The 26,482-nt window shown below is 47.3% G+C and overlaps 1 protein-coding gene and 2 long non-coding RNA genes across 3 annotated transcripts in view; 2 read left to right on the top strand and 1 right to left on the bottom strand.

Annotated features, from left to right (window-relative positions):
- DTX4 (deltex E3 ubiquitin ligase 4) overlaps positions 1 to 15,792 on the bottom strand; it is a 36,027-nt gene extending 20,235 nt beyond the window's left edge. The window contains exons 1-2 of the mRNA XM_001088765.5: positions 15,142 to 15,792; positions 5,467 to 6,190 (exon numbers count right to left, since the gene is read on the bottom strand). Of these exons, the coding sequence (XP_001088765.2) occupies positions 5,467 to 6,190; positions 15,142 to 15,352 (935 nt within the window). The 5' untranslated portion in view covers positions 15,353 to 15,792. The remainder of the gene's footprint in view (positions 1 to 5,466; positions 6,191 to 15,141) is intronic.
- On the top strand, positions 1,658 to 6,867 carry LOC144334205 (uncharacterized). Its single transcript, XR_013403789.1, has 3 exons — positions 1,658 to 1,794; positions 4,997 to 5,114; positions 6,749 to 6,867. It is a non-coding gene; the product is annotated as an uncharacterized LOC144334205 (long non-coding RNA).
- On the top strand, positions 14,546 to 15,022 carry LOC144334206 (uncharacterized). The gene is made up of 2 exons (XR_013403790.1): positions 14,546 to 14,681; positions 14,964 to 15,022. It is a non-coding gene; the product is annotated as an uncharacterized LOC144334206 (long non-coding RNA).
- Positions 15,793 to 26,482: the final 10,690 nt, after the last annotated feature.

Genomic DNA, 26,482 nt, shown 5'->3' on the forward strand with positions numbered 1-26,482 from the left:
GAACCACTGCTAGAACAGCTGTCAAGTCTCCTTTTCCCTGAGACATATATAAATACGAGGCAAAGCCTCCTCCCCTTTCTATCCTTTTCCCCAGCAACTCCAGCCAGGCTGGAGAGGAGATGGCGCAGCTGCCTGGGAAAGGCACGACCCCCCACAGCGCTGACTCGGAAAATATGGGACACATGGGGCTGGGTCTTGCGCCATCCCTTCTGCCACCCACACTCCTGCAGCTGGGCTTGGAGAGGCTAATGGACCCGGTCACAGATGACTCCAGGAGGCAGACAGCCTGTGAAGCCAGCAGCTCTGCTGTGGGGGCAGGATGGTGCTGGGAAAGCAAGAGGAGGGAAAAAAGAATATCTGTGTATTGATTTATCCATCCAAAAAGTATTTATTGAGCCCTACTTTGTGCTGTTGGCTATTCCCAGTGCTGGGGGTCAGGAGTGAACACACAGCTCATGGCCCTTCTTCACTCACATGTTATAGTTGCCAACATTCACAGAGCTCACCTCCTCCCAAGACTGGCTCCAACTGCTCACAGCATACAAACCTGTCTAATCCTTCCAACATCCTATGCAAGAGATGCACTTATTAACACCATTTTAGAGACAACTACATTGAGGCACAGAGAGGTTAAGGAAACTTGATAAGATCACACAGCTAAGCCAGAAAATCTGGCACCAGAGCCCATTTACTATGCCACGCTCTTGTGTTTATGTAATCCTTGTAACATCCCACACTGCAAACATAGATCAGAAACTCAGAGAGCGTAATGAATAAACCCACCATTAGGAATGGGGAAAGCTGCAACGGGACCTCCATGCCAAGCAATGGGGTCTGTCTCTTCCCCTCATATCTGTAAGGGAGGTGCTTCCCCAGCTCTAAGCTACTGTGAGCCTGCCCGGGGCTCTGTCCCTTCCCAGGGATGACGACATGTGCACCAATGCTGGGAGATGGATGTGAAAGAACAGATGTGGGGATGGGAATGTTTGTGTCTCACCAGGCCACCCAAAGCCACTTTTCTTCTGAAACTGTCCCCAGGATAAATCAAACCAGGATGGGAGGATGGAAGAGAAAGCTGAATACAAAACAAGGGCAACTGGGCCAAGAAAAGAAGAATGGACTTGCTTCTGGACTCTGTGACCTGCTCCCCAGGGCCAGGCATGGTATGGTGGATGGGGAGTCAGGAAAATCAGGTTCAAGTCCCATCCCTGACGGGAGTTTCTCGCTAAGGTAGTTAGCTTTTCTGAGCTTCAATTTCCTCATCTGTAAAACTGTGAGGGTCTTGGGTTAGAAGATGCCAGGGAAACTGGTTGACAACTTCCCACCTCAATATCTGAGAACAAGGTGGCCACCCAAGCCCTGAGTCCCCCACTTACGGCAGATTCTCCTCCCCCAGCTCTTTCCGGAGAGGTTTTGGGAAAAGACCTGGCTTCCTGTGTCCTGCTCCCAGCTCCCCAGCAGGGGGCAGCACTCAGGGCTCAGTCGTGCACCTGCCTTCTCCCTCGCCATCTCCAGACCCCCCACTCCAGCTGATAAGTAGCTGTGATCTGGGTGACAAAAGCCACCTTTGTTCCCATAAACTGGACTGGCAGGTTTCCACACCCAATCTGGCGAACCAGGAAATAATCCAATCCCTGGAACACCACACGTCTCAGGCAGCTCAAGAACTCAGGGGCAAGGTCTGGAGAGAGGGAGGGAAGGGCCCGCATGCGCACCTGGGACACACAAGAAGACTGTGGGTTCAATAGGTGGGAGAGATACATGGCCCTGCCACTTGAGGAGAGGAATGACATGGTAGGTGGGCTTGTCACTGGGCTCTGGGAAGGAGGGGCCTGGGGAGAAGGGGGGATATTTGCTTGTGAAATCCAGAACGGTGTAATGGAAGGAGCTCTGCACTGGCGTCAGGGAGTCTGTTTTAGCCCTGCTCAGCAATGACCTGCTTTGCCTTTGGGAGAACCACACAGCCTGTCTGCGTTTTGTTGACCATCTCTGAGTTACCACAGCTGGGAACAGGGCATCCTAAATGTCTGCCCCACGGGGGCCCTGTGAGGATTTAGGAACTAGGTCAAATAACTGTGTAAACAGCTGAGCCCTATGCAAGTTTGGGTGCTTGTTTATGCTTTTACCTCCCAAGTATAAAAGGGGCATTGGGCTGAAGAAAGACGTTTTCTGCTCTAATGTTCCAATTTTCTGATTCTGATTCTTGAGGTCATGGGTATCCAGCAGAAAGCTGAGTGCTGGGTAGTACTGGAGATGGTTGAGTTGACAACACCTGATCTCACCTCCCCCACTATTACTGGTTAAACCTTGGAGAACAGCCCATCAAGTCCCATCTGGTCACACCCAGTTGGGGCCCCAGCTACAAAAGCCTGAGTTCTCCTAGAAAACAGCAACCCAATGGCAGGCATGCATCTCACATCCTTCAGGCAACTCCATCAGCCAAAACTGTCTGTGCTAACCCCTTCTTGGCCAATCAGAAGACACTCTCTGCCCCCATTCAGTTGGGCTGTTCCCCGATATGCAGGGTCCAAGGTTTTGTTTCTGTCGCTAAAACATAAAACTAAGACAAGAGAAGAGAGCTGGCAAGGTGGCAGAGAAAGGAGTTTTGAGGGAGGGAGGATATCGCTGCAGGCACCACAAGGAGAAGCAGTATTTTTCTCGGAGTTATGCACCAGCCCAGGAATCCTCCAGCGGGACAAGGATCTTGTCTCTACGGCAACTGAGGCCTAGCTGGAGACAGAGAATCCTCAGCTCTAGAGGAGGGGGCTAGAGGGGTGGCGCTTGCCTCCACTGCACAGCCCCTTTCTTGCTTCCCTTTAGAAACCCCCTGCTTCTGTCTCTGAATAATTCACAGGATCTTTTGTTCCTGCCCCCAAACCTTTCTCTTCATCCCACTCCTCCCGCCCTCCCTGGTCTTCCTTTTTCCGTGGGAAAGTTGCTGGAAGAGGTCATGGGCAGAGAGAGGAGGGGGAAAGGGGCCCTGCAGCGACAGAAGGTTGATGGCAATGCCAGACAAAGGGAATAAACACGCTAATTAAATGGCCAAGAAAGGCTGGAGGAGAAGATGGGAGTGGGGGTGAGAGAGGTGGTAAGAGGTGAAAAGCAAAGGGCTGGAAGATCGAGAGGAGTAAGCGGGGGCCTCCCTCGTCAGGAAAACAGAGTAGAGAAAAAAAAACAACTTGTTTCTCTAGCCCATTTGAAACTGTGCTGCCCAGACCTCCACCCATTCTCTAGCCCCAATTCTATTAGCGGGCAGAGGAAATAAAGAAGATAGATAAAGCTGCTGACTCCACTCCCTCATCAAGATTCAAAGCCACCTGGGTGCCTCTCCCTCAGTGACGACATGAAGTCACTTGGCATTTGTCAAGGGCACCAGAGACAAGGTGGGATGTCAGACTCTACTTAGCTTTGACTTCAACTACATGGATACCTGTTAACAATAATAACAGCAATCACAATGACAGCAGCCTATACTGACTGAACTCTTATTATGTGTCAAGTACTGTGCTAAGTGTATACACTTAGCATGTCATTTGATCCTCATGACAACTGTAAAAGGAAGTTACTATTACTATCCCATCTTACGGGTGAGGAAACTGAAGACAGGGGATGCAAATCTTGCCCCAAGTGACACAGCAAGGCACTTGGGTTCGAGCCCAGACAGTCCTAGTTTCTGGAGGATGTGTTCTTATCCAGCACAGGCCCCCAGGATGGTGCTGTGTGAAACTGAAATTAAGCAGTAGCAAGGTTTAGCCATCCATTCCCCGCTCCCAAACACTTCTGCCATCTCAGGGGAAGTCATGAAAATCTCATGCATCTCGCCAGCATTTTGCCTTTTATAAACTGCCTTTGCGTACAATGAGGAGCTGGGCTTTAGCCAAAAGAACAGTGGATCAGGAGACCAAAACCTGGGTTCCAACCCCTACTGCATAATACATGAGCTCTGTGTTTCTCCTTGGGAAATCAGTTCTGAGCAGGATGTCTGTGCGTAACACTTAGATCACAGAGTAAGAGAACGCACTGCCAACGGCCAACTCCCTTAGTGGAGATTTTCACGATAACTCCATGGAGGAGGTAAGGCCACTGGATCTTGCAAAGATTCTGTGGCTTACCTCAGTGACAGCGGTAGCAGTAGGGGCTGGGCCTCTGGATTTCCAATCCAGCACTCCTCCCACTCTGTGGTGTACCCTCCTTCATTCCTCCTCCCAGTACCAAACCTCTGTGTGCAGGGACCCAGCCGAGTATCAAAACAACCTTCTTAGGGCGGTCTGGACTTTCAGACTTAAGCACCCAATGCAATCGAAAACCATCCTGATCAGCTGGGATCAGGGGCAACAAGGAGAGCCAGGCCTCTCTGGAGACAGGAAGGGAAGACTGGGTGGCTGTGAGATGCTAAGACACCAGGGGCTGGCAGGCAAAGGTTGCAGCCACCACATGAACCTGGGTCACTTCAATTTTATGATCAGGAAAATCAAGAACATAAAAAGCAATACAAACAGGACCCACAGCATCAACAGGTTGTCACAGAAATAACTGAGACAATGTATAGGAAGTGTCTGGCCCATAATAAGTCATCACTAAAAAGAGGCCAGTATTTCAATTTGGAGTCACCTCTCTGGCTTCCAGAGAGACTACAGGAAAGAAACTCTCATTTTGCACCTACTGAACGCTGGGCATTGTGTAGGTACTTGGTAGAAGAGGAGCACAGCAGAGTCAGAATATGGGCTCTAGTGTCAGATGTCCTAAAGTCTGAATCCCATTCTCTGCCAATGATTAGCTATGTACCCTTGAACAAGTGAACATTTACTGTCTTCACCCATAAATGGGGTAATGCCTACTTGCCTACTTCATAGAGTTGTTGCAAGGATTACATGAGATGATAAAACCCCAAACTATAATATAGTGGGAGTTCAATTAATGTTGCCTATTATTGCTTAGTAGGCACAATCTTATTTTTTCTTTCTTTCTTTTTTTTTTTTTTTTTTTTTTGATACAGGGTCTCATTCTGTCACCCAAACTGGAGTGTAGTGGTACGATCACAGCTCACTGCAGCCTTGACCTCCTGGGCTCAAGCGATCCTCCAGCCTCAGCCTCCCAAAGTGCTGGGATTACAGGTATGAGCCACCACGCCTGGCCACAATCTTCTTTAAGCCTCACAGCCACCCTAACAGGAGTATTACTGCCAGCATTTACAGATGAGAAAGTTAGGACTCCATGATGTTAGGGATCTGGTCCTAAATCATATGACTAGTAAGAGCCAGTCTCAACCAGAGTCCAGATCAGAGGCTGAGCATCAAACCTTCCCTCATCCACCACACCATGCTGCCTTCACCTGCAGCCAGGGGTCAGCACAAGATGAGGAGAAGCTTAAGTCTTGGCAGCCCCTCCTTCTTCTGATCCAGAAGATCTGCTGTAGCCTATCTCTGCTGTGAGTAAATGCTCTGAGGCAGCTGTGGAAGCACCTACCCAGAGGCGATCAGCACCCGAGACTGGGCAATGGCCAGTCGCTGCAGGTTGCTACGATTCAAGGTGGCCAGGGCCACCCTTCCGGTCTTGCCGTTGGGTCCTGGGGGGCTGGCAGGAGAGCCTACGGTTGTCCCAGTGGGCACGCTGGAGGCTTGTCTCCGGATCACCTGTGATGGGGCGGTCTTCACCGGGCCTCGAATGGTGCCTGTGCTGTCCAGTGGCTTGGCCCCAGAGCCTGGTGGTGGGGGCAGCCTGACCACTCCGGGAGGGGGCAAGTTCTTTCGGGTCACTGGTGGCTGTAGGGGCCCAGTGCTGCCATTGACCACAGCTGCCTTAACACTCATCACCAAGACACACTGGGGACAGGAGCAGGGGGACATGGGGGGCGAGGTGGCTGGCCCAGAGCTGACTGGCCAGGACTGAGCCTTAGGCAAGGTCCCCGTGACCATGGGGTAGATGAGGTCGAGGCGCCGGCGGACGCGGCGTTGGCGCTGTGTCTGACGGTTGATCTGGCCCATGGTGTTGAAGTCAATGACATAGCTAAAGCCAATGGAAGTGAGGTCGATCCAGGGGTGCTGCTTCTCATAGGCGTGCTGGATGGTGATGCCCACTTCCATGTCGTAGGGCGTCCAGGAGCCATTGTCGTTCTCCCACTCCCACACCACGCCCTTCCCAGGGGCTGAGGAGGGGTCATAGTAGTTGCGGCGAACTGGGCGGAGAGTTCCTGCCAGGGTGGGATAGGGGAGAGGTCAGAGTCAGCATGCAATTACATGAATGGCATGACATTAACAAGTCATGCCATTGCAATAATGGCAAACATTAAACAAGTCCTACTGTGTAGTGGGCATGACACTGCCTGAAGTGCCAGCTTTGAATGAAACTCATTTCTCCCTTTAAGACGTCTACAGTCCAACCACGGTAGAAGCAGATGAGTTATGACATGAAGGATATGGGTGGCAGTGTAAGGTAGCAGAAAGACTGCCTCCTGGTTTGTAGTCAGGACAACTTGGTTTGCAGCCAAATTCATTCCATTTACTAGCTATTATAGAACCTCTTAGCCTCCCTTTCCCTCCTGGGAAACAGGATAACTCCTTCCTAGAGTTTTTGTACAAATTAAATATGACTCACTTATTTATTCAGCAAATATGTATTTGTACCTGCCAGGTTCTGGATTTCATGTGAACCCTATGAATGCACTAAGGCATGTAAAGCCCTTGACAGACAGTAGGTGCTCATAATGATCATATTCCTTCTCTGTTCCTCTAAATGCTCTTGTGCCAAGAGTCATAAGGAAAAGAATGCAGGGCTGTGGAAGCCTAGAGGACTGAGGGAAGACTCTGCCTCCACGCGGGAAGGCTGCCCAGAAGTGGCTGTGAGGGAGCTGGATCTCTATACATTTATGAATGCTGTCAAAAAAAAAAAAATGGTGTGTTACTATGAGGAGACGGGAAATCAGGTTGGGAAAACTCTCTCATATTTCCCAACATTAAGTCTTATATCAGCAGCAAAAGTAACATTCTCAATGGTCATGAGAATAATTTTATATTTATCTGATGTCTTTCTTTAAGAAGCTCAAACCCTCCTAAAGATAGGATTGTCTTAATTTTGACAGTCTCACTTTGGGGCCAGGAAGAGGTCAGGGTTATTACACGGTCATGGTACAGCAGATATGAACTGTCAGGACTGCAAGGGAACTGAACCTGTAACTGTTACCTCTTTCTCCCCACTCAAAACCTGAATCCTGACCCATTCTCAACCAGGGCTCATTTCATGGTATCAACATTAAGGCTAAAGATGCCTGGCTCAGGGTAGGGTGGGGAGGTTGGGGAGGGCCCCTGGGATGCTGGAATCTCTGCATCTGTCAGCTTAAGCTCTATCCATCAAAGTGGTGAGAAAAGGCTCCCTTCACCAGCCTCTGACCCACCCCTCCTCCAACCCAGAGGGATATACCAAGACTGGGGACAGAATCCCATTCAAGGAGGGAAGAAAAGAAACAATGGCTATTCAGGCCTTTGCCAGGGTCATAACCCGCCCCCCACCCCAACTCCAAGCCCCTTAATGACCCAAACATCAACATTCAGAGGCACAAGGGAGAAGCAGAACAATCCCCTATTCATCACCAGGGCCTCTGCTGGGGAATATGGGGGTATCTGGATGGGGGAGCAGAGGAGGGGGAGGCGATAGTTCCCTGGTTTGTCTCCATTTCCTTCCTAAGTGCCCAGCTTGCTGGGGGCAAAGATTATGCGCTTTGGAGCCAACAGGGGTGGTTTTGTCCCTTCCAGCTGTGTGATTAAGCCTCAGTTTCCTCATCTGTTTGGGCCCCGGGTAGCGACTTCAAACGGTGGATTTGAGGATTAAATGAAGAAATGAATATAAAACTCAAAAATAGCACCTGTCACCATGGCAAGAGCTCAGTGAAAGTTGGTGATTATTATTGTAATTTATTTTCTATTATATGTCTAAGCAGGATGGAGAAGCCATGGGGAAGGTTTAGCTCAGGGTGTGTGTGTGTATGTGTGTGTGTATGTGTGTGTGTGTGTGTGTGTGTAGGGTGGTAGAGGGGTGTAAGAAAGAGAGAGAAAGTTTCTATATAACTGACACAGGATTTTCTTCTCGGTCACTTTGCAAGCCAGGGACCTCTGGCCGGCAACAACCTGCCTAGGCCTCCCTCGGCCACACAGCCTGCTGCAGGAGATGGCAGAAGATGCCCTGCTCACTCTGCCCACCTGGGCCAAGTTTGGCTGCACACCAGTTCCTAAGTTCTTGTCCCACACCCAAGAAGAATGAGGATATGCTGACAATCGAAGAGTGAGCAAGGTGGGGAGTTTTATTGAGTGATGAAACAGCTTTCAGCAGAGAGGGGACCCAGGGGTGGTCCCCCTACCCCAAATTGGGAAAGTCCTTGCAATGTGGCTGAGTCCGGGGCTTTTATAGGCTCAGAATAGGGGAGGGGCAGGCTGTAGGTAGTACTGGAAAAGGCAACATTTGATTGGTTAAAAGGCATTATTCAGAAAGAATCAATTGGGAAAGGGTAGGGAAACAGGAACAGAAGTTCTCACACTGGGTTGCGGGTTTCATCCTGGACCAGCAGTCCAGTCTTTCAGCCTTCAGGCTGTTTTTGGCTTGAAGGTAGGGTTTCACTGGAGACCTGCCCCTATCTGCCTAGTCATTGGGCTGCATTCTACTGCTTTCAAATTGGTATTCTTTATTACTTACAAAGCACCTCACATATCCTATGTAAATTTCATAGCAATCCTAGAAATACCTTTCACAAATGAGGAATTTAAGTTTAAAGAGTTTAAATGGCACTATTTGATATTCTCTCCAGGGTGGCAGGGACGGTGCAATTAATTCCCTCACAGATGTGCCTAAAAGACTTTTTTTTTTTTTTTTTTTTTTTTTTTAACACAATGCCGTTATCAATCCTGGCGATGCCTGAGAGTTGTCCCAGAACTTCTGGAAACTACGCCATGGACCTATAATATACCTTTCTAGGTTTGTTTTCCTCAGTCTCTGTGTTTTCTTCTATTCCTGCCTGACAGAGGCCCCTTTTATCCTCGTGCATTCCCCCAGAGTTCTCTGACTCCCTTCCCCACAATTCGCTACGTCCCTTCTACTGAAATGGCCTCCTTTGCCATTTTTACCTATTGAAATTCTCCTTACCATTCAGGTCTTAAGCCATTCTCCAACCATTTCTTAAAATGTTCTCCCAGCCCAGGCTCCACCCTCAGGAAGCCTGAGCTGTGTAGCTTGACTATGCTGATGTGCACCAATGTTTCAGCAACACTTTTCATACCAGCCTGCCTTAAGCGGGGGCAGGAATGCCACTGTGGAGCTCTTTGCATTCTTAGTGCCTAATGCAGTGTCTGGCAGTTGCAAGGGCTCCACAAACTGCTGAGACTGATTGAAGATTTCTGGCTACTTTAATATTTAATCATTTATCACATATCACTGAGTACTCATTAACTGCTATGGGGAATGCAGATTCAAGCATTCCTGAAGTAGCTTTCAGTCTAAAACAGGGTTGGAAGACAAGTGTGTGAATGACTATTTATGAGGCAGAACGCTTCACAAGGAGAATGCCAACAAAACGCGTGTTGGCAGGAAAATCGACCACGTCCCCTCCCTGCATAAATCCCTTCCATGACGTCCCATTAGGTTGAAATCTAAATCCCCCCTACCCACCAACGTACATGGCCCCCTCATAGCCTAACTCTGCCCACATTTCAGCTACACGGGCCTTCAATCTCTCCTCATTGCTAGGTTTCTCTGATTCTGGGCCTCTTCACAATGCTGGTTCCTCCCCAAAACTCTCTGGCATCTTTTCCATAGCTCTTCCTACAGGAAGGGCTTATTTCTTCAAGGAAGCCCCCTAGGCAGTCCTGGCCAGGTCAAATTCTCATTCCTTTTAAAAAATTTAATAGCGCTCATCTCAATGTGCAGTTACATATGTATTTATGTGTCTAATTTGATGAACATCTGTCCCCCTCACTAGACTCCGAATCCCATGAGAATGGGCATCAAGGCGTGTGCTCATAGTGGTATTCTCTATGCCTGCATGTCCTAGACACCCCGAAATGTTGATTCAATAAATGAAGTAACGATGGTTTGGAAAGCATTTCAAGCTGTGGAGAACATTTTAAGAAATGAATAACAAATGGCCTGGGCTCGTATAACAAAAATAATTTTGACAGGTAAAAATGGCAAAGGACAGTGTTTCAGAAGAAGGGACCTCAAGGCTAGTTGTGGAGTGAAGGGTGTCAGAGAACTCTAAAGGAATGCATGAGGATAGCGGTGGCCTCTGTTTGGCAGATTGGAGGGAAATATAAGGCATAGAAGAAGACAATCCTGGAAAGATATGTTAGAGCCAGAGCGGGTATGGAAAGTCTGAAATGGCAGGCTATGATAGATTTAATTTGTAATCAACGAAGAGCCACTAAAGTTTGTTAAGAAAAGAGGGGCAAGACCAGAGCCACTCTGTCCATTAGCTCCAGGTGCGTAGAAAGCTGTTGGCATAGAAAATGAAATGAAGGTGGCAAACAGAAGAGACCTTACAGAGAAAAAAATGGGTAAGACTTGATCATCAGTAGCTAAGTGCTTTCCAAGTGAGGTTCGAAGATTGCCTCCATCAGAATCTCCAGGGGTACGAATTGAATCAGCAATGCCCTTGAGACCTACAGGCCAGCATCTCCCAGGCCTGGGTATGGGAATCTGCATGTGAATGGCCACCTTGAGTGGTGCACAGGTACACTCAAATTTCAGCTGCTGGGCTACAGGATCTATGTGCCTGTACCTATTAGGTGCCCAAATAAGATTCTAAATGACAGAATGAGTCAAAGAATCCTGGGCTTGGACCATGGGAAAGTGGTAAAATGGTGTCAGAGGGATGTCAAGAGGAAGAGCTGGTTTTGAAGGGAAAGTTGTTGAGTTCAATTCAATGCTAGAGGAGAGTCAGAGATAACATGCAGACCTCAGAACCAAAGTGTTGAGACAACAGACATGGTGGGATTTTATTCTCTGATTATTTTCAGAGACCACCTTATTTTGGATGTGCTGGTTCTCAGCTTTTCTAGAATCAGGATTATAAACCAGATAATCTGTGAAGTAATGCAAGGAAAGGGGCTCCAGTAGGATAGGGATTGAGGATGTTCATAAATTAAGGATGAAGAAGGAGAAAGAAAATCAGTTTTTTACTGATTTTCCACCTGCATTACAAAGCACCCAAAATCTTTCGGCTTCTGGGAAGTGGAAGGCAATGCCTTCCAGGCATGCACTGAGGTCTCTGGGACATGTTACACACATCTATGTAAGTGACTCACTGCCTACAGGGCAGGCACTATGTCCAAGAAGTCTCAGGCCACTCTTACCAGCATCCCCTACGCCCACCAGAATTTTCCACAAGGACAAAGAAACATTTGGATGCGCTATTATTGCTATATCCCACATGTCTGGAACAGTGCCTGCGCTAAACAGTTGCTCCATAACTATTCACTGAATGAAGAAATAGGACATAGGGCACCTCATTCAGAATCTCAGCCCTGCCATTGACTAGTTGTAAACCCTTGAGCAGCTTAATCACTTTCAATTTGTTTCCTTACTTATAAAATGGGGATAATAATAGGTTCTTCATAAGACTGTTGTAAGGATTAAACCAGATAGTGTGTGCAACGTGCTTGGCATGATGCAGTCACATGGTGCATCCTGCACATTGTAACTATCATGTGGTCATCAGGATGCCTGCCTCCTCCACTTCTATGCTAACATAGGGTAGGGGGCGTTGTCGGGGGTGGCTAAAACTCAGCTTCTGTCAAATCATTTAATTCAACTCAACCTCTTTCTCTCCATCTGACACTTCTTACCACTTTAAAAGACATAAAGAAGGCAACACTTGCACAGGAAACTGTGAGCTGGAAATAACTCTCCTTCACCCTGTGCTTATCAGTATCATCACTGGCACAGGGACCATCCCATTCATCTGTTGATGTGCATGACGGGAGGAAAGAAAAAGAGGGAAAAAAGAAATCTTAATGCTGCTCTTCATTCTAGAAAAAGAAAAAAAGAAAAAAAAAATGAGGCCTGACCATTTAGAGACTTGCTCAGGGGCACGGAGTAAGCAGTGAGCCTAGAATGAGAGCCACAGTTGTTTCTCCCACCCTCAGCCTGGGTCTTCCTCATCCTGCTACTGAAACCCTGGAGTTGATAGGATCAGGCGTGTTGAAAGGTACAGGGGGAAGTGATGCTGAAGTAAAGTTCTTCAGTCACTGCCCTACAACAGAAAAAGGGCAACCCAGTCAAGGTAAATGATGGCAGGTGGAGAAGGCCTCACCGAGGCTTTTGGAAATGGCCAAGAGCCAGTCCCATCTATCTCACCCCATCTCTTCCCTTCTTCCAGATTCTCTAGCCCAAAATGCCTAGAGGAGACTGGCATAGAATGCAAATAAGAACAGACCCCTAGGTGGTCTGGGGAAGGAGAAGGGCCCAGGGCAAACAGAGGCGGGCAGACGGGTGTCTGCAACCTCCCAGCCATCTCCCTGGAGACAGGCTAGATGAGGTCAGGAGCCCAGGCAAGCGGAGAGCCTGAGGACTCTCTCAGCAGCAGAGCAAGCAACTTCTAAAAAGACAAAGCTCTCATGTCAGGAAATGTCCCCATATAGAGGAGGCAACAAAAAAGGAGAGGAATCGCCTCTGGGCAGGGGACTTCCAGCTCTCTTTTGTTTGTGGGGATGTTTCTGGTTCCCAGCTTTGAATTATGGCTTAAGGATGGTGGGTAATTTAATTAAACATTGCAAGGGCTTGGCCGAGGTTGCCTGGGAGCCACTGGTTTAAAGTTCCTACCCTGTCATGGCCTCATCAATGAGATTGAGAGAAACTATGTGTGTGTTGGTGGAGAAGGGAGAGGAAGAGGCTCAGAGCTCAGAAACCCAGAGATTCTTTTATTCTTCTTTGACAAGCGCCCTGACAGACCCAGCTTTTCTGGGAATTCAGCCCAGTGTCTGAGCACCCAGCACAGGGCCTGGCGCACAGGAGAGAGGTACTCGGGATGGCTGACTGACTCTAGCAATGAGTGGATGAAACCACAGCAGTCTGATGATAAACACACCCTGGGGCAGCCTTTAAAATGATTCAGGGCAAGTTCTCTGCCTGAGGTTTAAAGTCCAGGGAGCGCCATCCTCTGACTAAATTGCTCATCACCAGGCAGTACTCAACCTGTCCTCAGGTAAGAGTGATCAGACCTGGGACACGTAGCTTCTTTCCTTCCACCCAGTTTTCTCTACAACTTCACTTCTGTAGAAAGGGTCATGAACCTTTGTAGATACCTTGCCTATCCTAAGTCCCACCAAACTCAGATTCCACCTTTGCCCTTCCCAAATGTGGGAAAGGGGCTGAGACCTTTCTGTCACAAGGGTGGTTTTCCAAATGCTGCAGAGATTTAGTCTGAAATAGAAAAGCTAAAACCCGCTTTTTTTTTTTTTTTTTTTCCAGGGACTGGAATCCGCTGTCAGGTGCTTTAACTGCTGGTCTCTCTCTCTCTCTCTGGTTCCACCTCCACGGCTCAGCTCCCCACAACACACACCCCCTCCATCCTCACCTCCTGACACCTCCACCCTCACCTCCACAACCTTTACCCAAGTTGCACAATGACGTTCTCTCCCCCTACCTCAGCCACACTTAATCCTCTTTCTCAATCTCCCCACATTCCTCTCTATTCTCTCCTCCTCCCAGTCTCCCTCAGCTCCACACACCGTTTAAGCCCCTCTAGATTCTAACACTTCCAGAATCCTCTCCCCAGAAAGCTCTCCTCAATCAGCCAGTATCCGCAGAGTCCTTGGCAAAGGGGTTGCTGGGAGTTATGACTAAAGATGGGGACATGAGGGTGGAAAGATACCCCTTTCCCATGACAATCCTAATTAGCACACAGGATGTGGGGGCTTTCCAAGGAAGCGGAGAGACTCTGCTCAAACAGCTGTTCACTGGGGAGGGCCTCTCAGTCATCTTCTCTACTTCCTCCCCAGCACACCGGCCTTTCCAGGCTCCTCCGTTACACTCTTGGGAAAGCCGAGCCAGAATTCCAGAAACAATGGCCCCCTCCCCACCTGTCACCGAAGGAGACGGAAACTCTTCCCAGGTCATCGATTAAGCAAGCACCGAGCAAAGAGGGGCAGTTCTGCTCTCCCTCGGGCAGCACCCTCACTCCCCACCCCCCACGACCCCATCCTGGAGGCTCCCTTCCTGGCTCTGACCTGGAAAGGCAGGTCAGCTGGGAAGCGGGTTTGTGCTGGCTACAGTGGCAACTTGATTCTCATGAAAAGATAGTAGTTTGGCGCTCCGGAAGACCAAGGGTTCCTTACGGGCTATGGTTTTAAGAGGAAGCGTAGGGACAGTTTCTCCTTAGGAATCTGCCTCCTCCTCCTCCACAGACAAAGGGAGCGGCTTCCCTGCCATGCATTCCGAAGCCCCGAGCCTCCCCCTCCTCTCTCCATCTGCTCCGGCCTGTTGCTTCCGCGCTTGTAGTGTGTAGCAGAGGCATTCGCCAATGCCACGGCGTCCAGGGTACCCCAGCCCCAGTCTCTCCTCCCAGGGAGCCCGGCGCTTCCCTTACCCGACTGCAGCGAGAACCTCCGGGGAATCCCTTCTTCCTCCCCCAGTTCCCACATCCAGGACCCAGCTGCCGGGAGGCATCCCCCACAGGAGACGCAGAGGCAGTGAGATCGGGGGTGAGGGGACGTGTGGCAAGCCCCAGCGTGCCTGAGGCAAAAGAGGGTCAGGTCAGCCGAGGTGCCGGCCGCCACGGGATGAGGGCAGGACGCCTTTGCGAAGGGCTGGAATTGCCTGTAGTCTGGGGTGACCCTAGAATTTCTACATGGAAAGACTTAGGGCCACCAAGTGCTGAAAAGGGCGGGGGGGCATGAAAGGGGGTGGGGAGTGGATTCTTACCGACTAGGTTGAAGCTGGGTTTGCAAAATCAGAACACCAATACTACTTGCATGGACGTTTAGGGGGGAGAGAGGATTCTGCGAGAATCCAGGGGAATGAATCGCCTCCCACCACCTCTTGGTGACACTACTGCACAGAGGTGACGACTAGGTGGCCAAGGTGGGTTCACAGGGAGGGAGGTACCTTGGCAGGTTGGGAAGGTGGGAGCAAGCGGGGCAGGGGCAGGGGCAGCTGGCTTACCCGTGTCTTGGCGGAACTGGTTCATGGACTGCAGGTCGATGATGTAGGGCGCGAGACGGCTGTCCACCTGGCCCAGCACCACGCTGCCCCCCGCGCGGGGGCCGGCGCGGACCACCGCCTCAATGTGGTGGCTCACCGCCGGGCTGTAGGGACGCCAGCGGCCGTGCTCGTTCAGCCATTCCCAGACCACCACCGCCGAGGCCAGGAGCATGGCGAGCCCGGGGCTGCGGCCCGAGCGCCCGACCTCCTCCGCTTCCTCCTGCGCCGCCGCCTCCGGGCCTCGACCGCACCCCCTGCCCTGCGCTCCCCCTCCCCGGGCAGCCTCAGCTCCGGCCCATGGGATCCTCCCCAGCCGTGCATCCACCGGGTCCGGCACACCAGGGCCACCGGGCTGGGACCGCGCGCCGCCGCCGCCGCCGGGGTCCGCCGCTGCTGCCGCTGCTCCGTGGGGTCGAGTCGCTTCATGCAAATGTCCAGCTCTCTGCAAACAGGCCCCCGCCTTGCAAAAGCCACTCGGCGGGCGCGCGGCCCGAGCCCCGGCGGCCGCGAGCTGGGGCTGACGGGGAGGCGAGGACCCAGCCCTCGCACCAGTTGCGCCTCGGGCTCTGCAGACGCCGGGGTGGGATCTCGCCGCACTGCCGCGCTCGGAATGGCACGCTCTGGTCCCCTCCCCTCTCTCTTTCCCTCCCCACCCCTTCACCGCACGAATTGCAGTAGCCGCCGCGGGGAGAGCTCCCCCTCCCTGTGGCTCTGCTCAGTCCCTTCCAGAATGAACTGCCCCTCCCAAGCGGGGCGCTAAGGCAAACCCGCGCCCGCGTGTGTTTCCCTGGTTCCTTGATGCAGAGAAGCGACCCGCCATAACACGGCCCCGGGACCACCACTGTCGCCCAGCCGCAACTTTGCAGCCTCCTTCCCCAAAATGTAATTTTCTCTCTCTCTTTTTTTTTTCCCCCTTAATGGAGCACGATCAGTGTCCGCAGCGCAAACTGAAGACACGCATTGTCTCGGGGCTTGCGCACGCACTGGCACACTCACAGTCGCAGACACGCGCGCGCACCCCCAAGCCTTCCTTGCCCCGGCTCCTATTACCTCATCCGCTCCAGCATCCTTAGCTGTCAGTCAAGGAAGCAGAAGCCACGCCCCCTGCTGCTCGGGCGAGTGCCCTGGAGCTTACCCGCCCCCTGCTGGCCTAAAGTGTCGTGTGCCGGCCAATGGCTACTCCAACCTCTGTTAATAGACCCAGTCCGAAGGGATGCAGCAATTTGGCTAATGATGGATTTCTATTACCTAGGTAGGGAGCAAATGTGGTTTTTCTGGCCAGATTCAATGTACTAGAGTCAGGAAGACGCATGTTAAATTAGTTTTATCTGCATCGTTTCTGTAACTAAAATTATGAAACACTAGGACAAACACAAGCTAAACTTATTTTGATCATCAATAGTTAATATGGAAAATAACCTTAAATAGGTAGGTTCTGACTAAAAGGGAATATTGAAGTCAGGATTATGCATTATGCTTGTCAAAGAACACAAATTTTGTTTTGTTGAGATTGCAAACCACATAAAACAACGAATTGAGTCTATCAAGATCCAAGATATAGGATGTGGGAAAGTAAAAATAGATTATGTGTTAGAGAATGGGATTGTGAGTCTTTTGAAATTATCAATTTTTTCATAAATATCCTAAGACCCTTTTATGTTTTAGAAGAGTTGCTTCTCCCTCCCTCTCCTTACAGCTGTCTCCAGTTGTTAGAATTTTCCATCCCTCTAACCTTTATCTTTCTCCCAACAGAGTTCTGAATACAAGCAAAAGAAAAAGTGTGAGATCTGTTCTTCTTCAGGCCTCTAAAGGCACCAGGCTCAAGGGACCTCTCAGCTTTGTTCTTTCTGGTCTTCTTGCACAGCTTGACCTCCAAAATGCCTAGTCAGCCTCTCCCTTAATTGGGGACTGTTCCTAATCCAACCCAAACAACACCACTCATTAAAATGTCGAGTTTCAGAATTAGAGCAAAAAGAATACAAGCTAAGGATACCTCAATTAATTCTATCATAGGCCATTATTATTACCATTTTACAAATGACAGGACTTAAGGAATTTAAACTATTTGCCCTAGATTGCATATCTAGTTAGAGGGGAAGCAAGTATTCAAAATTTAGTTGGGCTGACTCAAAAGAAAATGCCTGTTCCATAGCATGTCCTATATGACACAGAGGTGGCACAAAAACAGGCAATGTAGAAGTGTCTCAGTGTGAAAGAAGGGAAGGGAGAAAATGGTGGTAGAATTTTCTGGAAAAGAAACAAAAGTCAAACTGAAGAAAAAGTAATTTAAACATTTATTGGGCTAGTTTTATTTCTAGTCATAAAAATGGAAAGTATCAAAACTCAGGAAACTTTCTTACAGTCTTGGTAAGTATGAATCAAAAAGGGAAGAGTAATGATTCAAGGGGATATTGGAAGAACCAGCGAAAATATAGTCCCTGACCAGCTAAGCCAGAAATTCCCAGGTGAAAAAAGTCTAAACTAGATAAGAGGGCTACTAGCAAATGTTAGATGAACTGTTTGAAAGATGAATGGAAGGTCGAAGGAAACTGACGCCTACCTGCCTATGTCCAGCCTAATTTTGTATCTGGTCTTCTTGTATCTTCCATGTTAAGCACAACAGAGTATTACAGCAGAATAAAAATACCTTATGACATGCGAGAAGGTTTGTATGTAGTCTGATTCATTTGCAAGAGGAAGTGAATACACACACACACACACACGCACACACACACACACATATCCACACACGAGAGGGGTCTTTAAAAGTTTATGGAAAATGCGTATTATGAAAAAACTAGGCAGGTAGTTCAAATTTTCTTTTGCACCCAAATAAACTCATACTAACTTGTATGAGTTTTTGAGACAAAGTCTTGCTCTTGTCCCCCAGGCTGGAGTGCAATGGCGCGATCTCGGCTCACTGTAACCTCCGCCTTCTGGGTTCAAGCGATTCTCCCGCCTCAGCCTCCCAAGTAGCTGGGATTACAGGCACCTGCTACCATGCCTGGCTAATTTTTGTATTTTTAGTAGAGATGGTGTTTCACCATGTTGGCCAGGCTGGTCTCGAACTCCGGACTCAGGTGATCAGCCCACCTTGGTCTCCCAAAGTGCTGGGATTACAGGCATGAGCCACCGTGCCCAGCCAACATTCTATTTTAGTATCCAAACTATATCCCCCAAATTGCCTTCTGTACCCATAAGTGGCATAAAAATCTTTAACCAAATGATATTCCAAATTTTTAATTTGAACATATGGTGGCTATAATAAAACCTCACTAATTGAGACTATGAAGCCAGTTTTGAACTGTTCAAAGGTACAATTTGATGATACTTCAAAAAAGGTCATTATTGTCTAACACAAAGGTTCAATGAAAAAGCCACTTCTCTTCTTTTTCTGTAGAATGTTCATAGACAAAATCCCCCCCTTTTTTTTTCAATTACCTATTATTATGTGATAAACCACCCTAAAAGTTGTGGCTAAAAACAGCAGCAAGCATTTATTTTTCAAACACATCTGCGCTTTGGGGAGGGCTTCCAAGGACAGCTGGTCTTTGCTCCACACAGCATTAGCTCAAGGGAGCTCTCAGGAAAGCAGGTGGCTGGAATCATCTGTAGGCTTGCTCATGCATAAGTCTACTGCTTGATACTGGCTGTTATCTGGGCACTTAGCTAGGGCTATCAGCCCAAGTACCTACACATGGCCAGTCCATGTTATTGATTGGCATTCTTACAACGCAGAAGTTAGTTTCCAAATAAACGAGAGGCAAGAAAAAGAGCCAGGCAGAAGAGGCATTGCATTTTAATTTTTTTATTTTAAAATAATTGTAAATTCACATGCAGTTATAAGAAACAAGACAGAGCCTGTGTATCCTCAGCATCCTATAATACTCTAGGAAAAGTATAGTGCAATACCACTGCTGATATTGACACGGTTAAGATTCAGAATGGTTACAATTCTGCTCCTTTATTGATACAATACCATTGTGTCACACATTATACAATATACATTTTGTATACAATATACATTTTCTGCACCACAAGGATTTCTCATGTTGCCCTAAAAGGTACACCCACTAATTCCTCCCCACTACCATCCTGTCCATAACTCCTGGCAATAACTAATATGTTCTCCATGTTTATGATTTTGTCATTTCAAGAATATTATGTAAATGGATCATAGAGCATTTAATCTTTTAAGATTGGCTTTTTCCACTCAGCATAATTATCGAAAGATTCATCCAAATTGTGTGTATCAAGAGAAGTTTGTTTCTTGTTATTGCTAAGTAGTGTTCCCTACTATCCATGGACCATCTTACTGTTCATCCGTGGAAGTTCATGTAAGTTGTTTCTAGTTTGGGCTATTATGAATAAAGCTGCTATGGACACTCTCATCCAGGTTTTTGTGTGAACATAAAGTATCCATTTCTCTGTGATAAGTGCCTAGGAGTACAATGGCAAGGTCATAGGGTAGTTGCATGTTTAGCTTTTTAACAAACTGCCAGTTTTCTAAAGTGGCTGCACCATTTTACATTTTCTCCAGCAATATAGCCATGATCTGGTCACTATATCTTCACCATCATTTTTTGGTCAGTATATTTTATTTTAGCCATTTTTGTAGGTGTGTAGTGTTATTTCATTGTGCTTTTAATTTGTTTCCTTATTGACTAATAATGTTGAACATCTTTCCCTGTGTTTATTTGCCATATATGCTCTTTGATATCTGTTCAGGTCTTTTGCTGGTTTTTGTTTTTCATTGTTGAAATTAGAGAGTTCTTTTTATATTCTAAATATTGGGCTGGGCACAGTGGCTCAAGCTAGTCATCCTTGCACTTTGGGAAGCTCAGTCAGGAGTTCGATTGCCTGAGCTCAGGAGTTGGAGATCAGCATGGGCAGCATGGGGAAACCCTGTCTGTACAAAAAATACAAAAATTAGCTGGCCGTGGTGGTGCAGGCTTGTAGTCCCACCTACTCGTGAGGCTGAGGCTTGAGTCTGGGAGGCTGAGGCTGCAATGAGCTGTGATGGTGACATACTCCAGCCTGGGCAACAGAGTGAGTGAATCCTAGTCATAAATAAATAAATAAATAAATACTCTTAGTGGATATATAGTTTGAAAATATTTTTTCTCAATCTGTAGCTTATGTTTTCCATGCTCTTCATAGCATCTTTCACAAAACAAAAGTTTTTTAATTTGATAAAATACAACTTATCATTTTTTTTTTCTAAATGGCTTCTGCTTCCTGTGTTAATTTTAATAACTCTTTGGCTAGTCCTAAGATTTGAGTATTTTTTTCCTCTGTTTTGTTCTAAAAGTTTCATTCTTTTACAACTTACATTTAAATCTATGATCCATTTTGAGTTAAATTTTTGTGTATGGAGTGAGGTTTAAGTTGAGTGTCTTTTTATTTGTTTGTTTGCCTATAGATGTATTGTCCTTGCACCATGTGTTGAAAAGGCTTTTCTTCCTCCTTTGAATTGCTTTTGAGTCTTTGTAAAACAATCATTCTGGCATATTTGTGTAGATCTATTTCTGGTTTCTCTAGTCTGTTCCATTGACCTGTATGTTTATCCCTTCACCAGTACTGCACAGTGTTAATTAATAAGCTGTATTAATAAGCTATGTAATGTCTTATATTGTAAATTGGGTAGATTGATTCATCTCACTTTATTCTTCTTCAAAATTGTTTTAGCTATTCTGGATCCTTTGATTTCCACATAAATACTTGAAGAATCTTGTCTATATGTGCAAAAATTCTCGCTGGGATTTTGATAGGAATTGCATTGAAGCTGTATATCAATTTGAGGAGAACTGACATATTTTTACTGTGTGAAGTCTTCCAATCCATAAACACGATATGGATATGCTTCTCTATTTATTTAGATATTCTTTGTTTTATGTGTTTTCTACTTTTAAGCATACCTGTCCAGTTCATTTTTTACTCAATGTACACTTAAGTAGTTCATTTTTTCAGAGTGATTATATTAATAAATGGCATTCTATTTTTAATATTGGTTTCCACATACTTATTGCTGGCACATATAAATACAATGGATTTTTGTATGTTTATGTAGTATTTTGTAAACTTGCTAGGGAGTCCAAATCTGGGTCTAAGAGTTTTTTTTATAGATTCCTTGGGATTTTACTTGTCATCTCCATATAGGGATAATTTTGTTTCTTCATTTCTGATCTTTACGCTTTTCATTTCCTTTCTTGCCTTACTTAGAATTGTATTACCTGTAATTTCCAGTACTATGTTTAATACAGTCATGAGACTAGACATTCTTGCCTTGTTTCTAATTTTAGATAACATCTGGTTTTTCACTATTAACTATGATATTAACTGTAGGTGTTTATTTTAGATGTTCTTCATCAAGTTGAGGAAGTTTCCCTCTATTCTTACTTTCCTGAGGGTTTTTTTTGTCATGAATAGATATTGAGTTTTATTAAATGCTTTTTTGGTATCAATTGATATGATCATAATTTTCTTTCTTTAGACTGCTAATAGGGTGGATTGCATTGATTGATTTTCAAATATTTAATGAGATTTGCATCCCTGGAATAAACCCCACCTAGTCATAGTGTATAATTCTTTTAAAATATTGCTGTATTTTATTTGTTAAAGGTTTCAGGAGGCTGGGCATGGTAGTGCATACCTGTAGTTCTACAGGATCTGGAGACTAAGGTCAGCCATATCTACATCACTAGCCCCCAGTAAAAACCCTGACACTGAAGCTCAGATGAGCTTCCCTGGTTGACGATACTTCATGTGTATTGTCACACATTGTGGCTGAGAGAAATAGCACTATCTATACAACTCCACTGGGAAGGGACACCTGGGGGCATAAATCTAAAAAGGCTAAACAAGCTCTTTATGAAGAAAACTACAAAATTCTGATGAATGAAATCAAAGAATGACTAAATAAATGGAGAGATATTCAATGTACCTTTATAGAAAGACTCAATATTGTCACATTTTCAGTTCTTCCCAACTTGTTCTATAGATTCATTGCAACTGCAATCAAAATCTCAGCAAGTTAGTTTGGATGGGAAGGAGGGGAATTGCTCAAACAAATGGTATTGTTTTTGGTTTCAAATTCTAGTTGGTACAATGTACAGCTGAAATTTGAGAGAGAATTCTCTCAAATAAAATAATAAATAAAAGGGAGAATTTATTTTATTTGGAATTTCAGAGAGAATTCTCCTTTTTCTCAGAGCAATTGATTTAGGGGATGTGACTGATTTTTACTGTCTCCCTTTTCTGGTGTCCATTCTAAATTACCCTCAGTCTCCCGTAATACTTCTTCTAGTATTGGTGTCTTACCTGGTGGCATGACCCAAATCTTCATTTTTGAGGGGTCTGAGACCCTGGCTCCCATGCTATTTTCAAGCTAGGGTGGTGCAATTGTCTGTTTACTATCAAATTTGGTCAAGTAGGGTCCAAATGGATCATGTGAGTGGCAAACATATTTCTTCCTGCCCTTACTGGGTCACATAAGCACTTCCTGCTCCTGAAGAACTGGGTTAATTGCCTGAGCCCAGACAGTGACTCTTCTTGCATAATGGTCTCTGGATACAAAGTCTTTGCAGTGACAGGCAGAAGCTATGGCTTAGAGTTCAGCGGGACTCTTTCCATGTCCCCTGGCAGAAGTGTGCCCCCATAGGGAATCAGGACCTTTCATCCTACAGAGTCCTGACTTGGGGGCTGGCAGGGCCATGGATGGCAGACAGAGAGACAGGAAGCACAAATTCCCTAAGTGTATTATTAGGAATACAGATAAAGGTAAGCAGGGCCCTTCCTGCCTCTACCCTTTGTTTCCCAGGCCCAAGTATAGGCCTGTATAGGTCAGACATCTGACATGTATCTTGCTGGACTAAAATGAAGTTCTCTTCTGGAGGATTTAGAAGAGAATCTATTTCCTTGCCTCTTCTTTCTCCTAGAGCTCACTCACATTTCTTGGTTCACGGCCCCTTCCTCCATCTTCAAAGCCAGCAGTGTTCCATCTCTCTATGCCTCTTTCATGGTCACATTTCCCTCTGAATCTCTGATTCTCCCTTTTCTCATTTTTAAGAATCATTGTGGTTACATCAGGCCATCCAGATATCCAAGATAACTTTGCTATCTTAAACTTAGATGATTAGCAGTCTTAATTCCCTCTGCAACGTTAATTCCCTTTTCCCATATAACCTACATAGTCATATTCCAGGGATTAGGCTGTGAACATCTTTGGGAGCCTGCTCCTCACATTTCTCATACAACTCACTTGTGGTCTCCTTTCTTGCTCATGCTGCTCAATGCTAGGTATTCCAACTCCATTATATGAGAGACTGGTTTTTTGGCCACACTTGACATTATGACTTGATAAATCTGATAGAACTCATTACAAAATGGGGAGATTTGGATGCAGAGTCACTTAATGTCTCAAGATTAGGTGCTCCCTACCAGGGCCCAAAAGGTATATTTAAACAGTATATAATTCAAAAGGAGTTGTTATTGAAAAGATATGTAATTATCCACTGCAAAACATGGCATTTCTCCAGAACCCCAAAACTTTGCCTTGTACTTTTCCCACTTGGGCTTGCTTTCAACTCCATATGGTATCTCTTCCCACATCTGATACTTCTGAAACCAGAGGGTCAGCCAGGGCACACGGTCCAAGTAGCCGTACTGTTTTCACTATAGCGTGGATCTTCTGGGACCCTTTCCTGAACCGGTTTGAGCCGGTCTGATCCTGTTTGATCCGGTTCCATCTGGTTTGATCCGGTTTGAACCGGTTTGAGCTGGTCTGATCCGGTTTGATCCGGTTCCACCCGGTTTGAGCTGGTCTGATCAGGTCTGATCCGGTTCCATCTGGTTTGAGCCGGTCTGATCCGTTTCCATCCGGTTTGAACCAGTCTGATCCGGTTCGAACCGGTTTGAGCCGGTTTGATCCGGTTCCATTTGGTTTGATCCGGTTTGATCCGGTCTGATCCGGTTTGATCTGGTTCCATCCGGTTTGAGTCGGTCTGTTCCGTTTCCATCCGGTTTGAACCGGTCTGATCCGTTTTGAACTAGTTTGAGCCAGTTAGATCCGGTCTGATCCAGTTTGAGCCGGTCTGATCCGGTTTAATCCGGTTGAGCCAGTCTGATCCGGTTCGAACCGGTTTGATCCGGTTTATTCCGGTTACACCCGGTTTGAGCCGGTCTGATCCGGTTTGATCCGCTTCCATCCCGTTTGATCCGGTTTGAACCGGTTTGAACCGGTTTGAGCCGGTCTGATCCAGTTTGAACCGGTTTGAACCGGTCTGATCCGGTATGAACCGGTTTGAGCCAGTCAGATCCGGTTTTATCCGGTCCCATTTGGTTTGATCCGGTTTGAACCGGTCTGATCCGGTTTGATCCGGTTCCATCCGGTTTTAGCCGGTCTGATCCGGTTTGATCCGGTTGCATCCGGTTTGATCCGGTTTGAACCGGTTTTAGCCAGTCTGAACCGGTTTGATCCGGTTTTAGCCGGTCTGATCCGGTTTGATCCGGTTGCATCCGGTTTGAGCCAGTCTGAGCCGGTCTGATCCGGTTTGAACCGGTTTGAGCCGGTCTGATCCGGTTTGATCCGGTTCCATCCCGTTTGATCCAGTTTAAACCGGTTTGAGCCAGTCTGATCCGGTTTGAACCGGTTTGAGCCCGTCTGATCCGGTTTGATCCGGTTCCATCCCGTTTGATCCGGTTTGAGCCGGTTTTAGCCAGTCTGATCCTGTTTGATCCAGTTCCATCCGGTTTGATCCGGTTTGATCCGGTTTTAGCCGGTCTGATCCGGTTTGATGCGGTTGCATCCGGTTTCAGCCAGTCTGAGCCGGTCTGATCCTCTTTCATCCAGTTCCATCCGGTTTGAGCTAGTCTGATCCGGTCTGATCCGGTTTGATCCGGATTGAAGCGGTTTGAGCTGGTCTGATCCGGTTGCATCCGGTTTGAGCCAGTCTGAGCCGGTCTGATCCGATTTGAACCGGTTTGAGCCGGTCTGATCCGGTTCCATCCGGTTTGATCCGGTTTTAGCCGGTCTGATCCGGTTGCATCCGGTTTGAGCCAGTCTGAGCCGGTCTGATCCGATTTGAACCGGTTTGAGCCGGTCTGATCCGGTTTCATCCGGTTTGAACCGGTTTTAGCTGGTCCGATCCGGTTTGATCCGGTCTGATCCAGTTTGATCCGCTTTAAACCGGTTTGATCCGGTTTGAACCGGTTTGAGCCTGTCTGATACGGTTTGATGCGGTTTGAACCGGTTTGAGCTGTTCTAATCTGGTATGATCCGGTTCCATCCAGTTTGAGCCGGTCTGATCCGGTTTGATCCTGTTCCATCCAGTTTGATCCGGTTTTAGCCGGTCTGATCCTGTTTGATCCGGTCTGATACGGTTTGATCCGGTTCCATCCGGTTTGATCTGGTTTTACCCGGTCTGATCCTGTTGATCCGGTTTGATCCGGTTTAAACCGGTTTGATCCGGTTTGAACCGGTTTGAGCCGGTCTAATCTGGAATGATCCGGTTCCATCCAGTTTGAGCCAGTCTGATCCGGTTTGATCCTGTTCCATCCAGTTTGATCCGGTTTTAGCCGGTTTGAACCGCTTTTATCCGGTCTGATCCGGTTTGATCCGGTTCCATCCGGTCTGATCCGGTTTGATCCGGATTTAGCCGGTCTGATCCGGTTTGATCTGGTTGCATCCCGTTTGAGGCATTCTGATCCGGTCTGATCCGGTTTCATCCGGTTCCATCCGGTTTGAAGCGGTTCGAGCCGGTCTGATCCGGTATGATCCGGTTCCATCCATTTTGAGCTGGTCTGATCCGGTTTAAACCGGTCTGAACCAGTTTCATCTGGTGTGAACCGGTTTGCTCCGGTTTGCTCTGGTTTGATCCGGTCTGAACCGGTTCCATCCGGTTTGATCCGGTCTGAACCGGTTTTAACCGCTCTGATCCGGTTTGAGCCGGTTCCATCCGGTTTGATCCGGTCTGAACTGGTTTCAACCGCTCTGATCCGGTTTGAACCGGTTTGAGCCGGTATGATCCGGTTGGAACCGGTTTGAGCCGGTTTGAACCGGTGTCAGCTGGTTTTACACGGTTCCATCCGGTTTGATCCGGTTTGAACCGGTTTCATCCGGATGGAACCGGTTTGAGCCGGTTTGAACCGGTTTCAGCTGGTTTTACACGGTTCCATCCGGTTTGTTCCGGTCTGATCCGGTTCCATCCGGTCTAATCCGGTTTCAACCGGTTTGAGCCGGATTGATGCGGTTTGAACCAGTTTGATGCGGTTTAATCCGGGAAGAACCGGTTTCATCCGGTCT

This window comes from Macaca mulatta, chromosome 14 (genome assembly GCF_049350105.2).
Source record: "Macaca mulatta isolate MMU2019108-1 chromosome 14, T2T-MMU8v2.0, whole genome shotgun sequence".
Taxonomy (NCBI): Eukaryota; Metazoa; Chordata; class Mammalia; order Primates; family Cercopithecidae; genus Macaca; species Macaca mulatta.